This window comes from Pelodiscus sinensis, chromosome 14, assembly GCF_049634645.1.
Source record: "Pelodiscus sinensis isolate JC-2024 chromosome 14, ASM4963464v1, whole genome shotgun sequence".
NCBI classification, from domain to species: Eukaryota; Metazoa; Chordata; order Testudines; family Trionychidae; genus Pelodiscus; species Pelodiscus sinensis.
Window position 1 is genome coordinate 43,944,425 of NC_134724.1, and position 25,124 is coordinate 43,969,548.

General features: G+C 43.0%; 2 protein-coding genes across 6 annotated transcripts in view; one reads left to right on the plus strand and one right to left on the minus strand.

Annotated features, from left to right (window-relative positions):
* MTMR10 (myotubularin related protein 10) overlaps window positions 1–13,193 on the plus strand; it is a 56,978-nt gene extending 43,785 nt beyond the window's left edge. For both annotated transcript variants that reach the window (XM_075897712.1, XM_075897713.1), the window contains exons 10-16: window positions 117–247; window positions 685–754; window positions 1,441–1,511; window positions 2,233–2,402; window positions 7,055–7,225; window positions 8,647–8,829; window positions 9,322–13,193. In XM_075897712.1, the coding sequence (XP_075753827.1) occupies window positions 117–247; window positions 685–754; window positions 1,441–1,511; window positions 2,233–2,402; window positions 7,055–7,225; window positions 8,647–8,829; window positions 9,322–9,921 (1,396 nt within the window). In that variant the 3' untranslated portion in view covers window positions 9,922–13,193. The remainder of the gene's footprint in view (window positions 1–116; window positions 248–684; window positions 755–1,440; window positions 1,512–2,232; window positions 2,403–7,054; window positions 7,226–8,646; window positions 8,830–9,321) is intronic.
* A 1,610-nt stretch (window positions 13,194–14,803) lies between these two features.
* FAN1 (FANCD2 and FANCI associated nuclease 1) overlaps window positions 14,804–25,124 on the minus strand; it is a 40,124-nt gene continuing 29,803 nt past the window's right edge. For all 4 annotated transcript variants that reach the window (XM_006136868.3, XM_006136866.3, XM_025178326.2 and 1 more), the window contains 6 exons: window positions 24,091–24,255; window positions 22,829–22,997; window positions 20,712–20,815; window positions 17,594–17,788; window positions 16,159–16,287; window positions 14,804–15,020 (listed from right to left, as the gene is read on the minus strand). In XM_006136868.3, the coding sequence (XP_006136930.2) occupies window positions 14,883–15,020; window positions 16,159–16,287; window positions 17,594–17,788; window positions 20,712–20,815; window positions 22,829–22,997; window positions 24,091–24,255 (900 nt within the window). In that variant the 3' untranslated portion in view covers window positions 14,804–14,882. The remainder of the gene's footprint in view (window positions 15,021–16,158; window positions 16,288–17,593; window positions 17,789–20,711; window positions 20,816–22,828; window positions 22,998–24,090; window positions 24,256–25,124) is intronic.

Sequence of the window (25,124 nt, forward strand, 5' to 3'; positions counted from 1 at the left end):
ATCTATTTTTAAATGCTTTTAGTTGCTTTCACTTCCCTAAGGAATTTAATTTGAAAAGTATTCCTCCGTGTCCAATAATACAGTTTTGGGTGGGTTTTTTGGTTTGTTTTTTTTAGGATTTGTAATGCAATAACTCGAAGTCATCCACAAAGAAGTGATGTTTACAAGTCAGATTTGGACAAGTGCCTGCCCAATATCCAGGAAATCCAGGCTGCATTTATCAAACTTAAACAATTATGTGTTAATGGTAGGTGGTCATATCAAAATCCTTCGAGTGCGCTGCCTTTATTTATTTATTTATTTATTTATTTATTTATTATGACATTGGGGGATATGGTTTCAAGAAAGCAGTGTGTCAGAAGGAAGCTACTAACTTGCCTGGAATTGAAATTCTATATAAAGTGCATTCCTGTGTGTATATTATTATATAGCGTGTGTAAATCTAAATTCTCTTACATTCTCTACATTCAGTTTGAGACCTGGGGTATACACATGCATGAAGTACACGCATAAAATAGTCTGTGCTTTTCTGAGGAGTGATGGTACCACATGCCTTCAACTACAGACTTAATCTTGTGGAAAATGATGGGCTGCATAGCTATTGGTTTAACTTGCTAACTAAGCCATTTACTTTAGCTAGTTATTTAAAAATGCATCCAGACATTCTCACTCTTCTCGCTGCAGAACCTTTTGAAGAAATGGAAGAGAAATGGTTATCTTTACTAGAAAATACTCATTGGCTAGAGTATGTCAGGTACGTACCAATATTGGGGGGGAGGGATAGCTCAGTGGTTTGAGCATTGGCCTGCTAAACCCAGGGTTGTGAGTACAATCCTTGCAGAGGCCATTTCGGGATTTGGGGCAAAAATTCATTAGGGATGGTACTTGGTCCTGCTGTGAAGGCAGGGGACTGGACTCAATGACCTTGCAAGGTCCCTTCCAGTTCTAGGAGATAGGCAATCTCCATTATTTGTATTATTATGACCAGAAAGTAATCATTTATAGTGTGTGCTTGATGAAAAATTAATGTAAATATGCAGTAAAACAAATACAGATGGTCTTTGTAAATTGTAAAGTGAGAGAGAAATATATAGGGATTCAAAAGAGTCTCACACACACTGTGTGATATAGGCTTACTTCTGCAGAGACGTCAGTGAATGTTAACAATTTCAGTGGGACTTGTGTGCTAAATATGTATAGGATCAGTACAGTAATGGGCACTAAAGAGGCATTTCTGTGGTACTAGTGCCCTATTGGGAACAGTTGAAGTTTTCCTATTTCTTGAGTATGTATTAGATTTTAACTTAGAAGCATGAATTCCTATGAAAGTCCGTGACACTTGTGCACCTAAAGAACATTTTTTGAAAATCCCATCCTCATTTTTTAGAATGTGCCGTTTCTGTAGTTTTGTTAGATTAAATCACTTTTTCTTTTGTCTAGGTCATTCCTTAAGCATTCAGCTGAACTTGTGTATATGCTGGACAGTAAGCATGTATCCGTAGTTCTGCAAGGTAATATAATTGCGTAACATGTATAATTGTTGTGATTGTTCGGTTGGAAGCGTGATTTGGTAAACTATATTTGTCCTTTGTATACTTTACTGATGTGTCGAAAGGCAGTGAATTAAAGTATTTTCATTTAATACAATTTCCTCCCTATAATTGATTATGTACCTGGACTGTAATAGTAGCACATGGTACTATCCCCCCTTTTTTCTGATAACGCACATTTGATGTGATCAAATTAAGAACGTAGACCAATGACTTTGTAGAGCAGAATGACTGTCAACTCTAGCTATATTATCTATTCAACTGTGATTTTTGCCTCAGCTCATTATCTGGAGAATGACCATTTCTAAAAATTACTTGTGTTCGGCAATGCTGATTAGTTGACTCTGAAATTCCTTCTGGAGGTAGCAATGGTACCAATTCAGACTACCTCTAAGTTGGAAAGAGCACTTGGAGCATTTCACTAATTTGAGCTCCCTCCAGTTCAGCCTATCTCAAATGGTAGGCGTCCAGTTTTTTGGACAAACACTTAACAGGTTATTCTTGACTAAGGGTTATTCACATATCAGTGCTGTATATACTTGAGAATCTTAACTATAGTGTGACTTTATTGAAACACAATAGTTTCAAGATAGTTGTATTTTGAAATTGCCAATTTTTTTCTTCTGACCTCTTTAATTGCATATGCATCTATATATTCAAATGCTCTTCATGTCTTCCATAGAGGACGAAGGACGGGACCTGAGCTGTTTTGTAGCCTCCCTCATTCAAGTAATGCTGGATCCCTATTTTCGGACAATTGTTGGATTTCAGAGCCTAATACAGAAGGAGTGGGTCATGGCAGGATATCAGTTTCTAGATAGGTGTAACCACTTAAAAAGAGCTGACAAAGAGGTAACTATGTTGTATTGACAGCTAAATCTCATGAATACGGTGAAATTACTTGACCCCATTGTTACCCAAAAATTTCCACTGGTGACCACACAGGGTTACACTACTTTGGATTTATTGATTGAAGAATTAACACTCCACTATATGGTTAAACTAAAGAGGATAGAGCTGCCACTAAAAGGGGAACCAGCTATCTCTCTCACACACTAACACACACACATACACAGGGCTGGCTGTAGGCCAATTCTCCGGAATGGGGCCCCACACCTAAGGGGGCCCCACTCCCAGGTACGTGACCCCCCCCGGCGTGCGACGCATACGCAGTGCCGTCTGGGACGCACGACGCATGCGCGGGGCCACCCTGGGTGCGCGGCACATGCGCGGTGCTGCTCCCAGAATCGGGCCCCGCGCATGCTAAAGCCGGCCCTGCACATACACTTTCCTTCTTTCCTTCATTCATTCCTGTCCTCAAGCACTCACACACTTACACAGGCATATGGGTTGCAGAAGGAGCCAAGGCATGTTGCACCTGGAGGGTCTGTTTGCTGATCATGGCTGGGGAGCTGGTCAGGAAAGAAAGAGAGCTTCTGGCTGCAGAAAGAGGAGCTTCTCAGAAAGAGGGCTTCTGCCCACATGCTCTCTCCATTTATTGCTCCTGTACAACTCCTGTGACTCAACCACATTCCTCACCAGGGAGTATGCTCAGACTTTCCTTGATCCAGCAGGTCTAATGACTCATCATCAGGCTCCATGTGCTCAGCCTTGCAGTTTCTAATCCCAGACACACAATAGCGTCCCCTCTCTCACTCTCACCCACCACATTCTCACTCTCTCAAATCTCAGGGGAGAATGCAGTTTAGAGCAAGCTATACTCAAAGTGGATGAAAGTTACAAAAAGCTACAAAGTTGCAAGGTTTTACAAAACTTACAATGAGTTGCAGAGTTTAAAAGGCAATATAGCTGAAATAGTTACAAAGCTTCAGGGAATCATTTACAAATTATCAATTGAAGTGATTTAGAAAACCATTGTTCTCTTTCCCCCTCCCGCATCTCCTCCCCCCCCCCCCCCCCCCCCCACACACACACACAGAGAGCAGTGCAGGAATTTTTGTCAGTCTCTAGTCATGTGTTGGCAGGAGCTTACAGTTTAGTGAATTTCCAGAAAATCATGTGTAAAATCGAGTAGTAGCTTGGGCTGAGGCTTTATGCAACACCCATAAGCGAATATCTAGAATCTTAATGTGAATTTTTTCAGTATTTTCTGAAGACAGAAAGATAATCTATTTTTTAAAAAGTTATTAATCAAATGACTCTCCTTGTGATCCTCAGCTGTTGTATAAGAATCATTGTATCAGTGTTGAAATTGATGTCACAATTGCATTAGAATAAGCCTTTTCAAGTCTCTCTTATCCCATATTTTACAATATTTAAACCACTGGGTCCCAAGACTTTGGCCCAGTGAGCATATCAGGAGCCTCTTTTCAACAGCACCAGTTCAGTTCCCCACCCTGCCTTTTAAATACAAAGCCAGACCAGTATGTGGTTACAGTTGCAGTTACCGCAATGCTAGAGAAGCATGCCAAGCAACATATATAGTCAAATTGCAGTCTATGGTGCATTTGGTGATGGTTCATAAATTGATGGATGGCAACATGGTCCCTGGTTTTGGTGGTTTCTACAGGTTTCCAGGCTCTTCGCTGCAAGGAAGAGAACAGTAGACTACAAAAGCAACTGGGAAAAAGAGGAGGCAGCCTAACCGTTTTTGGGGTGGTACTTAAGTAGAGTAAAAATAAAATACCCTCAGGGATTAAAACTAAAATACCTTTTGCGGCTAGAGCTGCCAAGCACGAACCGCAAAGGAAATAGGGCAGCTAGGCAAAAATAGGAAGGAAGATAACCTAGTCTCAGGAAACATGGAAAATGGGGGAGAAGAGCAGGTGACATTGGGAGAGGTTGTAAAAACAAAGAGCAGAAAAAGCACTGTTAACGTCTTTCCAGATAGTCTTTGCATTATAGACAGAAAACATACATTACTTTCCTAATAGTTTGTCATGCAGCGAATTGCTGTAGCTGGCAAAAAGGTGTTTTGTAATTATGAAACATTAATCTTTTTACATGATTCTTGGGTCATCCTGTGGAAAAAAAATTAGTAAATAGCTAAAAGAAAAAAGCTAGTTAAAATATTGCTAGAACTGAAAAAATATGCATAAATACCTCTTGAAATTTCCTCTCCACCTTAATGGGTGCATCCAGTGTGTGGAGTTTTTTTTTTCTGTAATATATTTTGGCCTCATTGAAGTTTTTAATAGAAAGTATCACATTTTTATGACTCATGGAATCGTACATGTAATGCCAGAAAGGATCATTTATAACATCTATTTCACTTCTTGAATAGCACAGCCATACAGTTTTACCACATGGTTCCTGCACTGAGCCCATAACTACTAAACTAACAAAAAAAAAGAGAGAAGTATTCAGTTAGATTTTTAGGTAGCTTAAACCAGTGTTTCTTAAACTTTTTGAGACCACGGAATACCAAACAATAATATTATTTTGTAGGCGCGGGACACCTATGAAAATTTTCTTCAAAAAAAAAAAATCTTGTCGCACAAAAAAAGACAAAAACAAAGAAGAGGTCTCGGCACACCTGCAAGTTGTTCATGGAACACCAGTTTAAGAAACATTGGTTTAAACTGCTCCAGGGATGTTAAGCTCACCGTAATCATCTTCAACCCAAACAATTATCACAAAGATTTGAAGTGGCTGCTCTGAGCAAATTCTAGTAATTAAGGCTACAGAGCGCAATTAAAAAGAACCCATCAATCTTTCCTTCCTTTGTAGTTCAGCAAATATGGGCCATTTGTTTTGTTTGCTGGGTAAAAACACATTTTTAAGCTAAATTTAAACTGAAATACTATCAAATGGCTACAATGTTTCTAAATATGGTTAGAAAGAGGCCTTCCTTTTCCAAGTACTATAATTTACGGGTCACAACCTTCTTGTGGTTTTGTTAGAGAGATTTTTCTCATTGTACAAGTAACAATTTAATTGTGTGTTTGTATGCGAATACAGACTGAGAAACTGTAGATTTCAAAATATTCCTTGACCTCCCCCTCACTCCCAATCTCAAAAACTGGCATTTCAGTCTGGATGTTGATGCTGTGACTCCTTTGTGCTACCTACATTCACTGAGCAGCACATGAAATCAACTCATTCTGTCATTTACGTTACTAGTTTCCTGGCTTGTCCAACTGATCTAATCACACATTCTGTCAAATGCTAACGTTGGGTAAGAGATGTGAATGGTTAACCAGTGGGAGCTGGAGCAGCCCTTCCTTCCCCCTCCCTCCACTACGGGCAGGGGGGCTGCTCAACGTAGCAGGGCCCGGCAGGCCAAAGGAGCACCTACCTGTAGTAGGCCTGGCCTGACCAAAGCAGCATGCTGTGAGTAGGGTTGCCACGTGTCCGGTTTTCGCACCGTCTGTCCAGTAGAAAAATTCATGTGCCATGTCTGGTATTTTCTGAATTTCCGGCGGGGCGCCGGAGGGAAGCTTGGCGGGGGCAGGAGAGCGACTGGGAGGTGGAGCGCAATTGGCTTTGGGAGCCCTGTAGTCGCGCGCAACGGTGGGGTGGGGCCGGACTCCCAGCCACTGTTCGCCCCTCCCCCCCCCCCCGGCCTGGCTTTTGCATGGGACCAGAGGCCCCCAGCACCAATCGCGGCTCGTCTCCCAGCTGGGAGCCTCTGGTTGTGAGCAGAAGCTGGGCGGGGGGAGTGGCTCCCAGCCCAGCCCTCGCCCCTGTCCGGCTTCGGCTGGCAAGTAAAGGGAGCGCCTGCTGGGGGAGCGGCCGGAAGGACTCCGGCTGCGGCCAATGGCTGCACCCCCTTACCCCCGGCCAGGTCTGCTTCCTGCCCCCCCTTCCTTTGTCCCCCCCATCCTCCCCTCCAGCCCCATGGCCTGTGATCCCCCCCAGCTCTGCTTCCTGCTCCCTCTTCCTGCTGGCCAGCCCCACGGAGCCCCCCCCCCACCAGCCCTGCTTCCTGACCCTTTCCTCTGGGCCCCCCTTTTCTGCTGGCCAGCCCCAGGAGGCCCCCCCGCCAGCTCTGCTTCCTGCCCCCCTTCCTCCCCTCCAGCCCCACAGGCCCCAATTTCCCCCCCCCCCAGCTCTGCTTCCTGCCCCCTCTTCCTGCTGGCCAGTACCGCGGACCCCAGACATTCCCCCACCCCTGCCAACTCTGCTTCCTGCCCCCCTCCTCCCATCTAGCCCCACAGCGCACCCCCCCCCACCAGCTCTGCTTCCCGCTAGTTCCCTCCCCCCCCCCCCCCCCCCCCCAACGCCAGACAGACGTCCGGTTTTTTAGCGGGGTCTACCTGGAAACCCTAGCTGAGAGCAGGGGTGCTCTAGCCTTGCCAGAATTTAAGCGATTAACCAGTTTAACTCGTTAACTGATTAAACAGGATTTTGCATCCCTACCGCAGGTATTGGTATTTGTGTTATAGTTTCTATGTGATTTTTGTTTCGTTCCAAACTTCTCTTCCCTTTTAGAAGCATACTAAATATGTGGTTGTTTCCTAATTAAGATGTCGGGGATAACAAGTTGGAAAGGTTTTGCCAAAGATTGTTGCTTCTAATAATTATGTCCATTTATTTTCAAGTCCCCCTTGTTCTTGATGTTTCTGGACTCCGTTTGGCAATTGCTAGAGCAATATCCATCGGCCTTTGAGTTTTCTGAAGCATACCTGACAATACTGTATGACAGTACACGGATCTCGTTGTTTGGCACCTTTCTTTTCAACTCCCCTCACCAGCGAGTAAAGCAGAGCACTGTGAGTATGAAGAAGTTTTACCATCACCTAATTGACCTTAGGACATGAGTCTTGGAGGCAAGGAACAAAATCAAAACTAAATGGCGTTCATTTACTTTTTCAAAATGATGGCACAATTGCAACATGGCTTTTAAGTGACATGCTGAGTAAAACACAACACAAGATGAGTATCCACCAGATTGTGTCTGCAATCCTCTCTGCATGGACTGAAAATGGCAATGGTTTGTGGGGTAAAAATGCTCGATGGGAGCATTGTTGTTAACAAGCTGTGAAGGCAGGGGACTGGACTTGACGACCCTTCCGGTTCTAGGAGATAGGTGATCTCCATTAATTTTAGGGGGAGGGATAGCTCAGTGGTTTGAGCATTGGCCTGCCTAAAGCCAGGGTTGTGAGTTCAATCCTTGTGGAGGCCATTTGGGGCAAAAATTGGTCAGGGATGGTACTTGGTCCTGCTGTGAAGGCAGGGGACTGGACTCTCTGACCTTTCACGGTCCCCTCCAGTTCTAGGAGCTAGGCGATCTCCATTAATTTATAAGCGCGCTGTTTCCTTCCTATGTACTCCTATCCGAAACCTGCAGTGCTACATTCTTGCAATGGGTTTAGAATGCACCTTCTTTTCATCTGCATGAGACACAGTGACTTGCATGGTACCCAAAGCTAGAGACACAGTAAAATCTCTTGTGACATGGTCACATAATTTATTTAAAATACCCAGTGACAGCTTTACAAATGAATGCTAAAAGCCTGAGTAGTAGTGATGAAGTACTATTCAGACAGAAAGAGAAACAGTGGCGCTTAAGCCTAAATAGCGCCTATCGTAGATATCTAAATAAATCCCAATCTTCCAAGGAAGCAAACACAAATGACTTGGATACAGTGTATGCAGGGTAAAGAATAGTTTGTCACCTGCATCTCCCAGGGTAGGACAAAAACCCTGAGGTGTTTCTCAGGCAACTCTTCTACAATCATTACTCTGCTTAAAAGAATCAATGACTCTTAGACCAGTGCAAGTAAGTCCTAACATATGCCAACACAAATATATATTTAAATTACAATTAAGATTATAAATATTTATCATTGTTCTCTTCATGATTCCCTCTTCTCCTCTCCCCGCCCCTGTTTTCTCAAACGCATACGCATAGAAATACATGTAGAAGTTTCATTTTTAAAAAGCAAATAAATGCTAAAAATAGAGAAATGTGGTTCTTATTCACTAAACTTTAGCTCTGCTTGCATATTACTCCTGTCCTCCAGCTGTGATCACCTTGGTTGCCCTATATATTTTGACATTTTGTCTGCAGCCACCCATGCTCCCCTGCTCTCTGCCAGCATGCAATAATTTATAGAGAATTTTGTATGATCAGATTTGTAAGTAATCAGATTAGTTTGTTTTTAATATGTCTGAATATTCCTTCTTGCAGGAATTTGCTATAAGCAAAAACATCCAGTTGGGTGATGAAAAAGGCCTAAAATTTCCTTCTGTTTGGGACTGGTCTCTTCAGTTTGCAACAAGAGATCGTATGCTCTTTCACAACCCCTGCTATATTGGAAAGAGTGCACAATGTGTACAAAATGGATCAGTCAAAACTTTTAAACGTACAAAGGTAATAATAAAATTGCACTGAAATTAAATGCCTGTTGACTTCATATGTCAACAATTTAATTACAATGCCATTATTGCCTGATGTCCTCCTAGTCTATAGATAAAGCATTCAAATGAATGTTTCTAGAGGTATAGCCTTTTAGAGCCGGGCCATTGGACTTCTCTTGTATGTATAAGTCATTCCGCACCACTGCAGCTGGGGTGGGATAGAAATGTGCATTGGATAAACGCTGTTTTTCATATTGTTTCATAGTTTCTTAAACTACTACTTTGTTTCCACTGTTTAATATTATTGAATTCGGTTACAAAAAATATTTGCTGTGCAAGCGACACAGTCATTAAACTTACAACTTAGCCTCTTACAGTCATTGTTATCTCATTTAGTCATTTCTTAGTACCACAGCAGAGAATTGTAGGCACAGATAAAATACTGCCAACTGCAGCAGATATCAGAGGAACATTAACCAAGTTTATTTCGTATCTTTTTCTTTAGAAAAACTACAGCTCAACGCTAAGAGGAATTCCCCCATCATTAAAGAATGGGATCATCAATGAGCAAGAATTTCTTCCAAGAAGAAATTCACTGATACTAAAACTGAAACCAGACTTTCTTCAGCAACTGGATCGCCAGACCAATAGCATGGAGCAGTATTTCAAAGACTGGTTTTCAAAGCCTGTCGATTTGCATGGTGTAATTCTACCCGGTCTGTCTAGAACACACATAAAACTATGGAAACTTTGCTACTTCCGCTGGATTCCTGAGGCCCAAATTAATAATGGTGGCTTCATCACTGCCTTCCATAAAATCTCTGTGCTGACAGACGAAGTAGACAAGCTAAACAAGAGTCTTCGTCAGTACAAAAGCAGCTCTTCTTTGCAAGCTAACTGTTCAGAACTGGATCAAAGCAGGATGTACTTCAGAGCAAATGGTTTAAATGACACGGCTGGGACCCCAGATTTTCTCTCCTCCTCATTCCCATTTTCTCCAATAGGGAACCTATGCAGACGGAGCATTCTGGGAACACCTTTAAGTAAATTTTTAAGTGGTGCCAAAATCTGGCTGTCCACTGAGACACTTGCAAATGAGGACTAAGATGCTTCAACATTTGAGGGAGAAATCACAGACCATTATGTCTTCTCTTAAATTAACACTGCTAATTGCGACATTGGAAGCTGTAATAATTTTATTTACAAATATTACATTTTTTTGCACAAATATTTAAAAGCAAAGCAAAATATGCTTCACATCGCACAATTTTGTTTTCAGTAGTTGTCATGTAAACGTCTTGTCTGGTTTCTAACGATTTCTTCTATATTTTATAGGTCTGATTCATTGTATAAGATGCAGCGATTTCTCTCACTAATGTAAAGGTTCGGGTTGGTCACTAATCATGTTTTTTTTTGTTTGCAATGTCTGTTTTCCCAGCTGTTGACTGAAGCTAATCTATCTCATCACAGATTAGCAAATTTAAATTGGTGAAAACAAACATCAAAGAAATTTACCATTACTGTAGACCTACTGACTGGCAATTGGAACAAACTACTTTTTCGCAGTACAGGTTTAGCAAGGATACATTTGTGTGTCCATGCTGTCTTTCTGTGACTTGGTTTCCTTATTGTATGTTGTGTTGGTGCAGTGGGTGTCAATTTTTTTCCTTCAGTTATCCATTAGAGAAACTATTGAAATCTTTGTTCAATGTCATGAGCTTGCCTTTAGTTCACAGGAACTGACTTCAGGACACTATGCACTGTTAACCTTAAAATGTTCACTGTGGAGAATATTATTGTAGCCTTAGAAGTGCCTTTAATCAGAATGAAGTATTAGTAAGATGTGTCAATTGCACCATGAAATGCATTTTTAATAGATTAATGAACTACCCGCTAATGTAAACATAATTTCCATATTCTGACTAGTGATTTTTAGAGTTTGTTTCACAAAAAAGTCATTTTTAATGTAGTCTGAATTCAGAAACCTTAAATGACAATATATAAATTAGCAGGGCAGTTCTGTCTAGGGTGGGCTATAAAATGGTGGCAGTTCACCAGGGTTACCCCCTGGCAGGCCGCCGCCGCTATATTTACCTCTGCGGCTGCAGTTCTCAGCTAATGGAAGCTGTGTGGGCTGGGACGCTGCTTCCGGTAGCTTCTGTGGGCCAGGAACTGTGATCCACGGCCAAAGGAAGCTGCAATTGCCCATACTTGTGGCGGTGCAGGTAAATATAGTGGTGGCGGCCTGCCAGGGGCTAATCCTGGCAAACTGGATCTTGCCCATGGGCCAGTATTTGCCTATCCCTGGTCTATCCCAAAATAAGACTGATTTCCTGTTACTCCCAGAAAATAAACAATCTTATTCTCCCACTCCATACTTTAAATGTGTCCATTTATAGGAGTGGAGGTAGTGCCACAAAAGTCCAATTTGCAACACATAATTAGTTGCTTTTTCCCCCCTTGACACAACTCAGCTACAGAATAAGTCTGAGGGGTAGCTTTGTTAGTCTGTAGCTTTAAAAAAAAAAGGTCCTGTAGCACCTCTATTTATTAGTCTCTAAGTCTCACTTCTGTTTTTTGTGTTTGTGTTTGGTTTTTTTTAACTTCAGAATAGTTAGGAAATGTGTTCTTTTGGCTGCTTTACACCAGTATTTGGTTTGGGTTCGTTTTTTTAATTTTAAAGATAAAGCAGATTGGCGCAAATTTTTTTTACCCGTTTTCCAAACAATTTAAAACACACACACAAACGCTTTGTTGTGCAGCAGGAAAGAGCTGGTTAGGAATTCCCCCATTCTTTTTCTTTGAAGAAACATAACTTAAAGCTGAGCAGGGCACTTCCCTCCATGTGCAACTGTATTCTAGTATCTTTTATTTTATTTTGCATCTTGAAAAGTCTTCCTCAGAGATACTAGTAAAAATTATTTTTCTGTTACTTATTTTAACTTGGGCAAAGCTTTCCCAGGCCTCATACTTATATACAAGCCCGCAACCTGTGTGCTAATTTTTGGTCCCATATTTTAAAATTAATAAACCACTTTCACAGGTTATTTTGGTATAGGCCATGAAATAGATTTCCTAGAGTTTATTTTAGAATTATTAAAGTTTGAGTAAATTACTTTAATCAGATAAGCATCTGGGTGGAAGTAGGGTTAATATGTGAGGTGTTAATCTTTGAAAAAAGGTACAAGCACTACTTGAGTAAGGATTTCTAGCTTGCTGTTCTTGTTGGTAAATATTATGCCTTTAAAAAAACTGCCTAAATATCTATTTAACAAACAGAACAGAATAGTTTTCAGAATTTGGGGGCTAAGAAAGCACTAGTGGTGTTATGCTAGTTAGTGATATCCATGTTTAGTTGCCTTGGGGCCTGATTGAGTACTAATCATGCCTATGTATTTGTTTTACCCTGACTATTTAAATAGTTTAAAACTTTAATGTACTGTTGAAAGGCTGTTCCTAATTAATGATGTATAGGACCTGTCCAGCTGTTACATTCATTTCCCACTGTAAAAAGCTGCCTTACTGACAATACCAACTGCTCTGAATTTACCTAATGGCCCTTATTTCTTGCAAGTAGCTCTGAAGACAGCTATCTTCCACAACACACATCTCTTTAAAATTTTGGCAATTTTTAATGTTAGGTACTATTAATACCATTAGCGTTTTAAAGAGTAGAAAAACTATAAATGAGCTTATTTTTATATCATTTGTTTTCTAACCATATGCACTGCTTCGGTTGATAGTAGGCTGTTATATCATGATTATTTTGCTAGATTGTAATGTAAAAAATTAGGGTGAGATATGAAATGCTGGTTGGAGTGGTCAAAGTGAAACTAATGCCTTTAGCTACTGCAGAGTGGCAGTTATGGTGATGTCAGAAGTCATGGTAGTACCATTTCACTCACTGAATTACTGCCATGTACCAAAGAAATGCTTACAAATTTAAAAACCTATTGAAGTGAGTGTATTTTTAAAACATGCAGATAAAAATACCATTCTAATATGAAACCACCTTTGTGCTTTTAATGTGCACAGTAAGATCAAAGGTTTTGGCTGTTAATCTCAGATGGAAAGATACATTAAACCAAAAAAAGTATAATCTTTTTCATTTAAGGAAAAGATAGAACATCAATCTGCATTCAAAAAGAGACTGAGCACCTGGGTTTCCTTAAATCCCTTAAGGCAATAGATTGCTAATGGTGTAGCTGCAGCAGGTCAGTGTTCTGTTTTAATTGAAACTAAAACCTTTGTGCCTCACAATGATGATGACTTACTGAATAAAGTAGAATTGCCAGGCAGAATACAAAATCTTGGCACTGAGGTTGTGAATGTGAAATAATTAGACTGTTAATAAAAGGTCATGCGTTTCTACTGTAATTCTGAGTTTATTTTACTGATGGTGGTGGAATAGAATAACCTGCAGAAAGAACACACAGAAATATTTGTTCTGTGTAGCCCATTTGATGTTTTCCTTGCCTGCCTCTTACTTTTTTTTGCTTACCACTTCGGGTTATTTGATGTGGAGACAAGTTCTGAGCGTGGTTGACATTTCTGTTAGAGTAAGAGACTCAGCTGATCTGTGTGGATACCATTTTGCCCTATACAAAGGAAGTAATATCTGTATTTGAGGATTCTCTGTGCTTATTCCAGAAAACACCCACCATAAGAATTAATATAATGTGCAGCTATCTAACCAGCTGCAAATTTGATTCAGTATTGGATAGCATTTGCTAGTACATAGCATAAATACTGTCCTCAAAAGTGTCTCATCATAAAATAGCTGATACTAAATTACTTCATTTCTTATGCGCATACAGTTCCCCTTGCAAACTTTAAAATATCTTTCTATATTAATAGTGGCTTTCTGTTAATAGGAGAGTAAAGTTAAGCTTTTAAGTACCTTAATGGGAAACTATAGTATTGTAGAATCTTCTTTCAGGGTGTTATTTCTTAGGAAACTCAACAGCCACCCCCCTGGCTTCCTTCATTAGGTAGTGAGTGGCAAGCTGTTTCATGCATGAAAGTAGGGCACCTAGGGTTAGTATGATAGGAAAGTATACGTAAGGGTGTTTCCCTCCCAAAGAGCAGAATTTGGTGCTTTAACTTTAATTGGCTGAGCACAGGTGAGACACTCCTGTTAATTTGATGGCACATATCAGTAAGGCGATAACTAGTAAACACTGCATCCAATCAATTCCAAAATAGCTGAGATTTTTCTAGATCTCAGGGGCTCCCTGTAGGCTCCTGTTTCTCCTGTTATTGTCTATAGATCAAAACTGGTTATTGGCAGACATTATAAGCATCACAATCCAAACTTAGCTCTGCACATTGTCCCACTAAAAATCCTAATACTCTAGAAGAATTATTGCGGGTGCGATTGCGGGTGCGTTATCACTAGCTAGCTTTGATTTAGTAAATTAAAAATATAGCCACTGTGGTTTAAGGCAGCTGAGGCATGGACATGTGGCCTTGAGCTAGTTTGTTCATGCACATTAGCCCACAAGGGTAATTACATCCCCATATTGCATTGCAGAGGGGCTGGCTGTGGCAGCTGGCGCCGCAGGTGGGCCATGTGATCCGCGCCCCCGCCTGCATGGCCGTCAATGGCTGTGACATCATCATCAGGCACCCAGGACAGTTTGCTTAGGCTCATGGGCTGCCCCTGCCTGTAGCCAAAAAGAACGGGGCAAAGGCACAGATTGGATTGCAAGGAGGTGAAGGGAGAAGGGTCTCTATTGTTCCTACAAAACTTGCTTTGAATTATTTTGCTTTGGGGCACATTTTGATTACGTTCAGCCAATTGTAATCCAGAACTCTCACAGCATATCTGTGGTACTTAGAAGAAAACCCATGAGCTCTTCTTCCACTTAAGCTGGTGGAAACTTAAGAGCTCTTTACCAAAACAAAGAATCAAACTTCATTATTTCTATTAGACAAGGCTCAGTTAGAAACACTGGGTATCAGGTGCTTAAAATAAGAAGCAACTATTAGCAAATATTCATACTATTTATTTTTTTAAATCTAGTTTTTCTTCCTTTCCAGCCAATATGTCCAAGATCATTTTCTTCAACTGAGGCGTTTACACTTAGCTCCAATTGCATCCACATGGCAAACTTCTACAGCAGCTCCCAACTTCTTCAGTTCACTCAGCCAAATTATCTGTTTGTGGGAGAGGCGATCATTGGGACCCTTAACTTCCACCAGCTGAAATGTTAATGTGAAAAAAGTATTAATCAAATGCTTAGCTTTAGAATCAATGAGGTGCACAGCACCAGCTGTTTGGATAAGAGCAGCCACTCTCCCCACTCTGGTGGTTCAAATAAAGTAGCCCTGGCCACTTCTAGGAAAACCACAATTTCGTGCAAAAGGAACACTTATGGTAAGCTCTTCTGTTCTCAATTTACTTTTCACAGCTTCCTCAGAACATTATGGCTACGTCGACACTGGCATGATTTTCCAGAAATGCTAATCTAGACGCGCTTTTCTGCAAAAAAGCTCCGATTGCCATTTTCGCGAGCGGGGGCTTTTTTGCGGAAAACAAATCTCAGCTGTCTACACTGGCCCTTTTGCGCAAAAGGGACTTTTGCCCGAACGGGAGCTGAATAGTATTTCCCCAAGAAGCGCTGATTTCTTACAGCAGAAGTCAGTGCTTTTGTGGAAATTCAAGCAGCCAGCTTAGACAGCTGGCAAGTTTTTCCAGAAAAGCAGCTGATTTTCTGGAAAAACTGTCCAGTCTAGACCCAGCCTACAAGTTTAGCTAGCGAGAATCCTCTGAAAGAACTCTAGTCATGAACATTCACTCAATGCCAGGTGTTTATTCCTCCGGCCACCTGGGTGTTCACTTTACGCCTATCCCGCATGCATGTAATGTTTAAAGTAGTGTTTAAGTCCACACCACAGTCCCATTAAAAGCTGCAGAACATGCACAGAATTGTAACCATGCCTATGACTCAGCAGTGCTGTAGTCCGCAGTATGCGTAGCACACCCTGACCTGGCACCAATACTGCAATCATCTGTGGTCCATGAACTATTTGGCATTCATCAACAAACAGAACCCTGGGCTGGCTTTCTTCCAACTGATAACTGCATTAAAAGGCAAGCTAAGAAAAGCACATCAGTATTTTCCATATGAGCAACGGCTGCAGTGGTTTGCAGACCAAGCTAGTCCATGGGGCTATGAATAGCATGTGGGCCACAGTACAAATAAAAAGTTTGCCTTGCTGTGGCAGATGGAAGCTTTTCTTTTACTGCCATGCCATTTAGGATTCATTGCGTATTTGAGTTGAAATTTAGGGGGATATTCCCTGGTATGCTGCTTTCATGCCAAAGGTAGGAACATACCTTGAAGTTGTGCTCTTGAGTACTCCACACGACTAGATCAGGAAGACCCCCTCTGCAATGGCGCAGATCTTTGGAAAGCCGCCTACATACACCACTCAGAAAAGGTCCCCCGAAGCAAGCTACTAGACTCTGAAAGTACAAGAATAAAGAAGTGACTTTATGGTTCCATTTCCACTTGCAAAAGTAGGACCACTTTAAGCTAGGTCTGTTTGCTTCTTTCTTTGCTTAACACAGCTCACATATTCCCTGCAACTAGCCTCCTCCACCATTCCCAGCTTTGGTACAGGAAGACTGGCAACAGGGTCATAGAGTACTTCTGGCCCAAAAGAGAACACGGGTTGAAGCACTAGCGTGAGACTGGGGAAGCCTCGATTGCCATGGAATTCCAGTGTGATCTCAGGCAAGCTGCTTAACCCCTCAGTTCCGCATTTGTAAAATGGAAATAAGAGCACCTCCCTACATCCGTGGGTGCACATTCCATATTGTGAGGTGCTCAGATACTATGGCAATGGGGCCATACAACTCCTCCTCTGGCTAGACACATACGTGACTTAACACTAAAGACACAGTTCACAAATGGATCTCTCTCGGCACCAGTGTTGAAGCTGTTTCACAGTGGATAAATAATGAAAGAATCATTGGACAGGCGAGAGAAAGCAAGCACGAGAAGGGCACTACAGGCTGACCCACTTAGGGGAACCTAAGTTCCCCTTTGTGTACAATTTTAAAGTCACCCAGCAACCCTGCTCCAGTGACTTTGAAATTAGACACAAAGGGGAACTTAGCCCCACAGACTGTCCCCGAGTTCAGTGGTTAGAGCACTCACTTGAAAGGGTGACCAGTGTTCCCTCTACTCTTTTCCTTTCACATGTGGAATTAATTGGTGCATGTGCAACACCAGTAGAAACAAAGCTGAGCCGTGGGTGCTTTGCTAATCAGCTGGGCAGAATTTGAATTTCTCCTGAGCAGCCACACTAGTGCATAGCTTATAGGGAACACTGGTAACAGGTGGGAGGAGAACTTGAACCAGGTGAGTACTCCAACCAAAGCTATGAGGGAGATGCACCTCCCCACTGTCCAGCTTCTTGCCAGAGCAGCACAGGACCTACCGCCCTGAGACAGTTCCCCCTGAGAATCCCAAGCAGAAGGAGGTATCTTCCTGCAGCCCAAATATAGGCACCTATCTCCAAAAGAAGAGGGCATAGCAACACTTCTCTCCCCTTGACATCTCCTCCAATTGGCTGCCTTGGACGAGAAGCCACCCAGCAAGATGACTTTTGTAAATCCTATTCTGAGACTTCGTCTTTCTCCACCTCCATCCCCATTGAGCTTTTGTGAATCCTAGTGATGGTCCAGGCACCTAAAATTTAGGCACCAAGTCGGAGAGGTCCATGAATCTTGGCCTAAAAGTATGATGAGATGTTTGCTATTTTACCTGCGCCTGCTGAAGAGAAGTAAACCGCTCCCAGCTAACTAGTGCTGCTGCTTTTCCCTCTTGAGCATTCCAGACATTAGCAATCATCTCTTTGAGGGTCTCTGAGGAAGAAGCGTGCAGCAGCTGGAGTCTGGACTCAATGGTGTCCCTCCTGTTCTCGTAGAAGCTGTCAGTATACAAGTCGAGGGGGAATGCCTGCATGAAAATGGAAACACTCATAGTTGCAGCCTGATAGTAATTCAAAGGCACCTGGAGAAATGTAGATTCTGAAATTGTAAATGCTCTGCTTTGAATAGTGGGCTACAATTTAATTTGAATCCAGCAGGCTTGAAGGTAAGTAATGTAAAAGCACAGCAGTCATCGAAAACTCAATCTAATGGAATAGATTACACTTCACTTACACATTTAAGATGACTGCACCAAACACTAGCCACACTCAAGAGCCAAACCTTGATCTAATGAACCACAGCATCTAATAAATGAAGAGTCATTTCTAGGCTCTTGCTAATTTAGCAACGTTTAATGTACAAGGCTCCTTTTATCCAGACATACCTCAATGTCCACCAGAGGAGCTAAGAACCTAGAGTCCCCACAAGTACTACTTAACCTGCAGGGTTACAGTCAAGGATGTAGACGCAGGAGAAAATATTCCCCCTTGAAATGAATGATAAAGAAAATGACAGACTGGGGACCACATGTTTCCAGAAAGTGAACTGAATTTCAAACATCACTACATACTATACAGCCCTGTGCCATTCCCTAAGATGGGGAGAGAACACTGCTTCTATTTTCCTATCTGCAGTAGGAACAGAGAAGTTTTCAGGCTTGCAACTTCCAGCTCCCTCCCATGTTCTCAAAGTTCCCCCACCCCCTATGAGCTGCCCATTTCATCTCTCATGCATGGGCTCACTGCTTAGTAATAACGACTGAACTTTGGATTTCTGATTCACGCTTGCAGAGCTCTTCAGAAACCTGAATTTCAATCTTCCTCAATCTTGCTCAGAGCAGTCCCTAAACCAGAAGCAGGGAAGGAAGAATAAAAGAAAGGGGGAAAGGTGAACTTTCAACCTCTTCTCTGCTGAGGCATGAGTCTCCTGCCACCTTTAAGCTGCATTAACAAATGAAACACACCACACAAAAAGCCCAGCTATGAAAGAGCTGTACAGAGATCCCTGTGTTTGGTTAAATCCTGAGTCATCCTGGTTATAAGCAGGCTCGGAGGGTTTTTAAATATGGTAATGATGTGTGTATATAACAGGATTAATTTTATAAAATGGAATGGATTCATGAAGGGATGGGCTTCAGTAGAGTTTAAATACAGAGGAAAGCAGCACTAGCAGAAATCATCGAAACTCATGCAGACCACTCGCTGTATGTTTGCTTGTACAGGCAGTCCCCGGGTTACGTACAAGATAGGGACTGTAGGTTTGTTCTTAAGTTGAATCTGTATGTAAGTCGGAACTGGCGTCCAGATTGAGCCGCTGCTGAAACTGACCGCCAGTTCCGACTTACATACAGAATCAACTTAAGAACCCCAAGTCAGCTGCTGCTGAAACTGATCAGCAGCTGATTCCAGGAAGCCCGGGGCAGAGCAACTCTGCCTGGGGCTTCCTGTAGTCAGCGCTGGTCAGTTTCAGCAGAAGCTGACTTGGGGACGTCTGGGGCAGAGCAGCTGGGGTGCTACTGGACCAACCCAGCAGCACCCCATCTGCTCTGCCCCAGACGTCCTGATTCAGCCGCTGCTGAAACTGACCAGCAGCGGCTGAATCAGGACCTGGGGCAGAGCAGCTGGGGTGCTGCCGGGTTGGTCCAGTAGTGCCCACGGGCGCTGCAGGACCAATCGGCAGCGCCCCAGCTGCTCTGCCCCAGAGTCCAAAACAAAAGCCTGGTCTGCTGGGGGGGGGGGGAGCACACTAGCTGCGCCCCCCCCCCCCCAGCAGACCAGGGACACGGGGAGCAGAGCCGCAGCGGCAGCGGGGTGCCGCGCCTCTGAGGCTTTGCTCTGGCAAAGCCTCTGAGGCGCGGGACCCCCCGTGGCTGCGGCTTCAGTCAGGGTGCCTGTGGTCTGCTGGGGACCGTCCCCAGCAGACCACAGGCACCCTGACTGAAGCCACAGCCGCGGGAGGGTCCCGCGCCTCTGAGGCTTTGCCAGAGCAAAGCCTCAGAGGCGCGGGGAACCGCCGCTGCTGCCACTCCAGTCTGGGTGCCTGTGGTCTGCTGGGGACGGTCCCCAGTAGACCACAGGCACCCTGACTGAAGCCGCAGCCGCGGGGGGGTCCCGCGCCTCTGAGGCTTTGCCAGAGCAAAGCCTCAGAGGCGCGGGAACCCCCGCGGCTGCGGCTTCAGTCCGGGTGCCTGTGGTCTGCTGGGGACCGTCCCCAGCAGACCACAGGCACCGGCACCCAAGTGGCAGCAGCAGCGGTTCCGCGCTTCCGAGGCTTTGCTCTGGCAAAGCCTCAGAAGCGCGGGAACCCGCCCTGTGCCCCTGGTCTGCTGGAGACGGTCTCCAGCAGACCAGGGGCACCAGAGCAGCTTACGAACGGGGCTTTCTCGCCCCGACTTCCGGGGCGAGAAAGCTCCGTTCGTAAGTGCGGATCCGACCTAAGTCGGATCCGCGTAAGTCGGGGACTGCCTGTACTAAACGGGAATAGTGAAAGTTTATTATTTTCATACATGCATCTGTGAATGCAAAGGAACGATGACCTCCCATGAGAAGGCACCAAAAAGATTAATTTCTGAGGTTTGAAGCATTTGATGACCTATGCATGTATATTAGAGCGCATAAAGCTTCTACATTGGAAAAACAATGGGCATCTGAAGTCTTCAGTTTTAGTCAGATTTCAGTTGAGAACACTCATGGGAAAGTGAGTGAATACTGCACACTATCTGTGCCTGATAGGGCAAACTACTAGCAACTAGCAACGAAGAGCATTTCAGTAACAGGATACAACCATTTCTGTATAGGACAGCAAAAGCAAGCGATAAAAGCAAACTAGTGCCAAGATAACGTTTGGAATTGCCACCAGATAAAACAGGACAGGCTGTAATAAATGTCTGTCATAATTACCTGTTTTTGTAAACAAAACTTTTGATAGAGAAAAATACCCTTCATGAATACCTGGTAAGAATTTCTGAAGACATCTGGTATGCCATCCATGAAAATGATATCCCACATTAGAAGGCTATAGAGTGTACTAAACGTGGACCCTTCTCCATGAATCCCTGAAGGAAAAAAAAAAATCACACACACACACAAAAATCACATTGAGATTTCTAGCCGTGCACACACAGACAGGCACATTTCAATCTCTGAGTAGTTAAAGCAACCTCATCTAAAAGAGCAAAGTATCATGTTCAGGATACAGGCCATCTCTGTTACATATCCAAGATATGTTCCAAAAAAAGGTGGACGTATAGCGAAAAGGCAGACTTTCGTTTGGAAAAAAAAAAATTTTTTTTTGAGCAACGCAAGATCAAGGAATGGGAGGACTTATAATGAAACGGTTCCTAAATTTATCAACAACGTTAGTGCGGAACCAACATATAGCAGGGCAACGGATAGTGGGATGACTTGTAACAGACACACTGTAAACAGATACTAACGCTAAACAAAATGTAGAAAACATGTTTTAATGGCATTAATAGCACTTTCAGAATTTGCTACGGCTCCTTATTTAATGCCAATACACGTGACAAAGAAGTTTAATCAAGGCAAGATCCTTTTGAAGGTTACCAAGTAAGTACATTGTGAACATTTCAAAGCTTTGGGTATCTCGTCTAAGATTCGCTGCTCCACTGAAATTATTTTAAAGGGGATTTAGAAGGAAGTTCAGTTTCGTGGATGGCTGCACACACTATCTGGAGAGACTGTCATATGAAAAGATCATCATGGGAATAGAGAATTGTAGGAGATGGGGCTCTAGCATCACCCACTAAAACACTATGTAGTATGCACGTGTAGCTTGCTGCTCCACCATTCACTGCTCCAACAGATACTTCACTTGGCTCACCACTCCATTATCTGGATCTCTGGCTCTGACAAGAGTTGTTGCAAAGCCTAGATTCTCAGCCCTCCCTTGAGACATAGTTTTTTAAATGGATGACTTCTCTTTTCTACTACATTCAAATTGTTCCTGCCAAAATACAGATATAATAGAAAAAAAGATTACTAGTTCCTTAATCCCTCTGGGTATGTCTACACTACCACCCAAGTTCGAACTAGGGTGGTAATGTAGGCAACCGGAGTTGCAAATGAAGCCCGGGATTTGAATTTCCCGGGCTTCATTTGCATAAAGCCGGGCGCCGCCATTTTTAAATGTCCGCTAGTGCGGACTCCGTGCCGTGCAGCTACACGCGGCACGGACTAGGAAGTTCGGACTAGGTTTCCTATTCCGAACTACCGTTACTCCTCGTTTCCTCGTGAACTACCTCGTTTCCTAGTCCGAACTATCTAGTCCGTGCCACGTGTAGCCGCGCGGCACGGAGTCCGCACTAGCGGCGCCCGGCTTTATGCAAATGAAGCCCGGGAAATTCAAATCCCGGGCTTCATTTGCAACTCCGGTTGCCTACATTACCATCCTAGTTCGAACTAGGGTGGTAGTGTAGACATACCCTCTGAAACTGTGGGGATTATGATATATTTCACAAGTTACGGGCAACTGAAAACAAAATAAAAGGAATCTGTTACATGACCTCAACTAAAGTAGTTGCTAATGCTCTTACTGTAATGGAAGTATGTATGTCGACTGTTAACTGCAATGAATCTGAAACAGCAGAGGACTAGAGAGAGATGATCATCTAGTCTAGATAATCACAATGGGATTCCTATAAAATCCTCTTCTATACAGTTTCCTCAGTGGCACTCTTGCTCCTGCTGGCACTGACTCGGCCACTTACAGTTTGGAGCCCCAAACTCCTACACGCGTGAACAGAACTATATTAAATACAAGTCTATTGAGCTAAAACCAAATGAAAAACTTCTAATTGACTTGGAGATCTAGAAAGACAAAGGAACATATTGTTTCCCCATTTCAAAATTGTAACTGGGATGTAGAGAAGAAAAGGAATCCAAGTCCAGAAGAAAGGCTCTAAAATACCAATTAGAGCTACTTTTAGGAAGAAAAAAAAAGCACCATTTCACTGCTAAAATTGGGTTAAAAGACACTCTCTCTTTGTAGCTAATACTCCATTCCTTAACATTATTGAATTAGTATAAAAAAATTGTTACTAAATTACCCTGATCAAAGCCATTCTGTCTGTAATGTGTTAATGCCAGCTCCTCGACTGAACACATGACTGTGGACAGAGCGACGTCTTCTCCTTCCTCTTGATCATCAACATGCTCCACTAGAAACACAGATTTTCCCACTCCTGTCTGGGGACACATCTTTCCTTTGATTGTAACCTGAATACATCAACACAGCTAGTTAATGTCCAACATTAAAGGTGAACGGCCTTATTTCGGTGATTCAACCTCTGCTAAGGATGTAGAGCTCCCTAGCACTGCTTTTACAAAGGGAAATAGGCTTTTAAAAAAGTGAATTATTGGTCAGCTAAAAATAAAGAAGTTGTAGTTTAAGCTGCCATTTCCTTGGCAGCCGTTTGCTAATGGAGTCAGTTTTTGGGTGGCAAATCAGACTGAAATGGCCAGTATTCATAAAAGAACTACACTAGCATTGGTTAGGGGCTGAATTAAATGTTAGGGGGCCCAAATAAAGTAAATGCAAAAGTCTTCCACTAATTTCAACTGGGCCAGGATTTCACCCATATCATCTAGCAGGACGGACGCACGCACGCACGCACACAAAGAATTTAACTATGAAATTAATCAAGAAGAAATTCCAGTTCACCTGTTTGGTAAAATTTTCCAAAATCAAATCTTAACACACCATGGGACTGATTCTTGCTCACTGGATATTGATTTATATCTGTATACAATAAATGTGACATACTATCACAGTATGGTTTGGTGTGCTTTATACCCACTGTGCACAGGTGTAAATGACTACAAAGGGCAGGGGAGAAAGAATGAATATTACTGTGCTTCAAACAGATGTTCCTGCCTCTAACAGATCAAAAATCTTATTCTACCAGTCCTTCATTTTCAGAAGTCCTTAAAATAGGACTAACAGACCCTCAATGAGACCAGTAATATCTAGTCCAATATTACACATGGAAAACTGAAGCCCAATGAAATAGAGTAAGCACAGTTTAGAAAGGAGCCCACTAAACTTCTTATTTCTGGGCACAGAAAGCAACGTTTTATAGCTTGTGAAAAGTTGGGTCAGAGCCACAGCTAGTATAAATCAACAAAGTTTGCTCAAAATCAGTGGAGCTCTGCTGATTTACATCAGGTGAGGGCTGGGCCACATTGTACTAAAGAGAATAAGAATACAAATGCAGGGAAGTAGCTACACATACCAGGGTTACCATCCCAGTCAGAAGGAAAAGACTGCAGGGACTCGTAGGTTCTCAGGGAGCAGTGACACTTTACTCACATGTGTAACTTCTTCCACAGTTATGGCAGGCAGCTCCTGAAAGAGCCTCCTGAACTTCTTGCAGCTTGGTGAATCTCTCAGTCGCAGGGCACGCTGGTAGAGCGCGAGCCGATGGCCTGTGCGCACAAATGGATCCGACAGCCCTTTTCTAATGCACTCAATAGCCTAGGGAGCCAAGAAGAAGTCAAGTAATGACCTGGGAAGAATATGTGAGTAATTCTTCTGAGCTTTAAATCTGATGTACAGAGCACACAGAAAGAAAGCAACTGAGAATAAAGGATGGTGATAAAGGAAATAGATTCCCCTCTCTTACCCGGATACTGAAGAAACACCTTGCACCAGTGAAATGGCACAAGATGGAGTTTTGGATTCCGATCCCAGTAGCACTAGAATTACTCCCTATTTACACCAGCGAAACCCAAGACTAAAATCTTCTCCAAAGAGTACTTGGAAATGATGATAACTTCTACTCTGTAAATGGATGCAATTCAAATGAAATATTTCAAGTGACTAATACATTTGAACTTCTTTAATCCAGCAACCCTGGGAAACAGGGTATGCTGGATGAAGGAAATTTGGAGGGCCATGGAGGGTGCTGGGGCAGATTTGGGAGGGAGGGTACCTGAAAGGGATAGTGGTGAGGTGCTTACCTGGCGCCCCACTCCCGGGAACATACATGGCTCTGTGCCCTTACATAGTGGCTGGGGCAGTGCCTAAGAGTGGGGGAGTTGCAGGGGAAAGCCTCTGATGAAGTGCCTCACTGCACTGCTGTTCCTCCAGCTGGGGGAAGGGGGAGAAGCAGCAGTCAGCGCCGCTTACTCCTCCCCCTGCCAGGGTCCGTACTATGGATGTTCCTGGATTAGGGACACCCAGAGTATGGAGGTTCAGGTGTACGTACTCCAAAAACAACTAAAAATGCTTATGCACTGTAATTTTGACTAAGAAAATGTGGCTATGCTTTTCCCCACTACCCTAAACCACTGCAATGCACTTAAATGTACCAGTTAAGCAAAGATCTGGAGAGGATCAAAGAA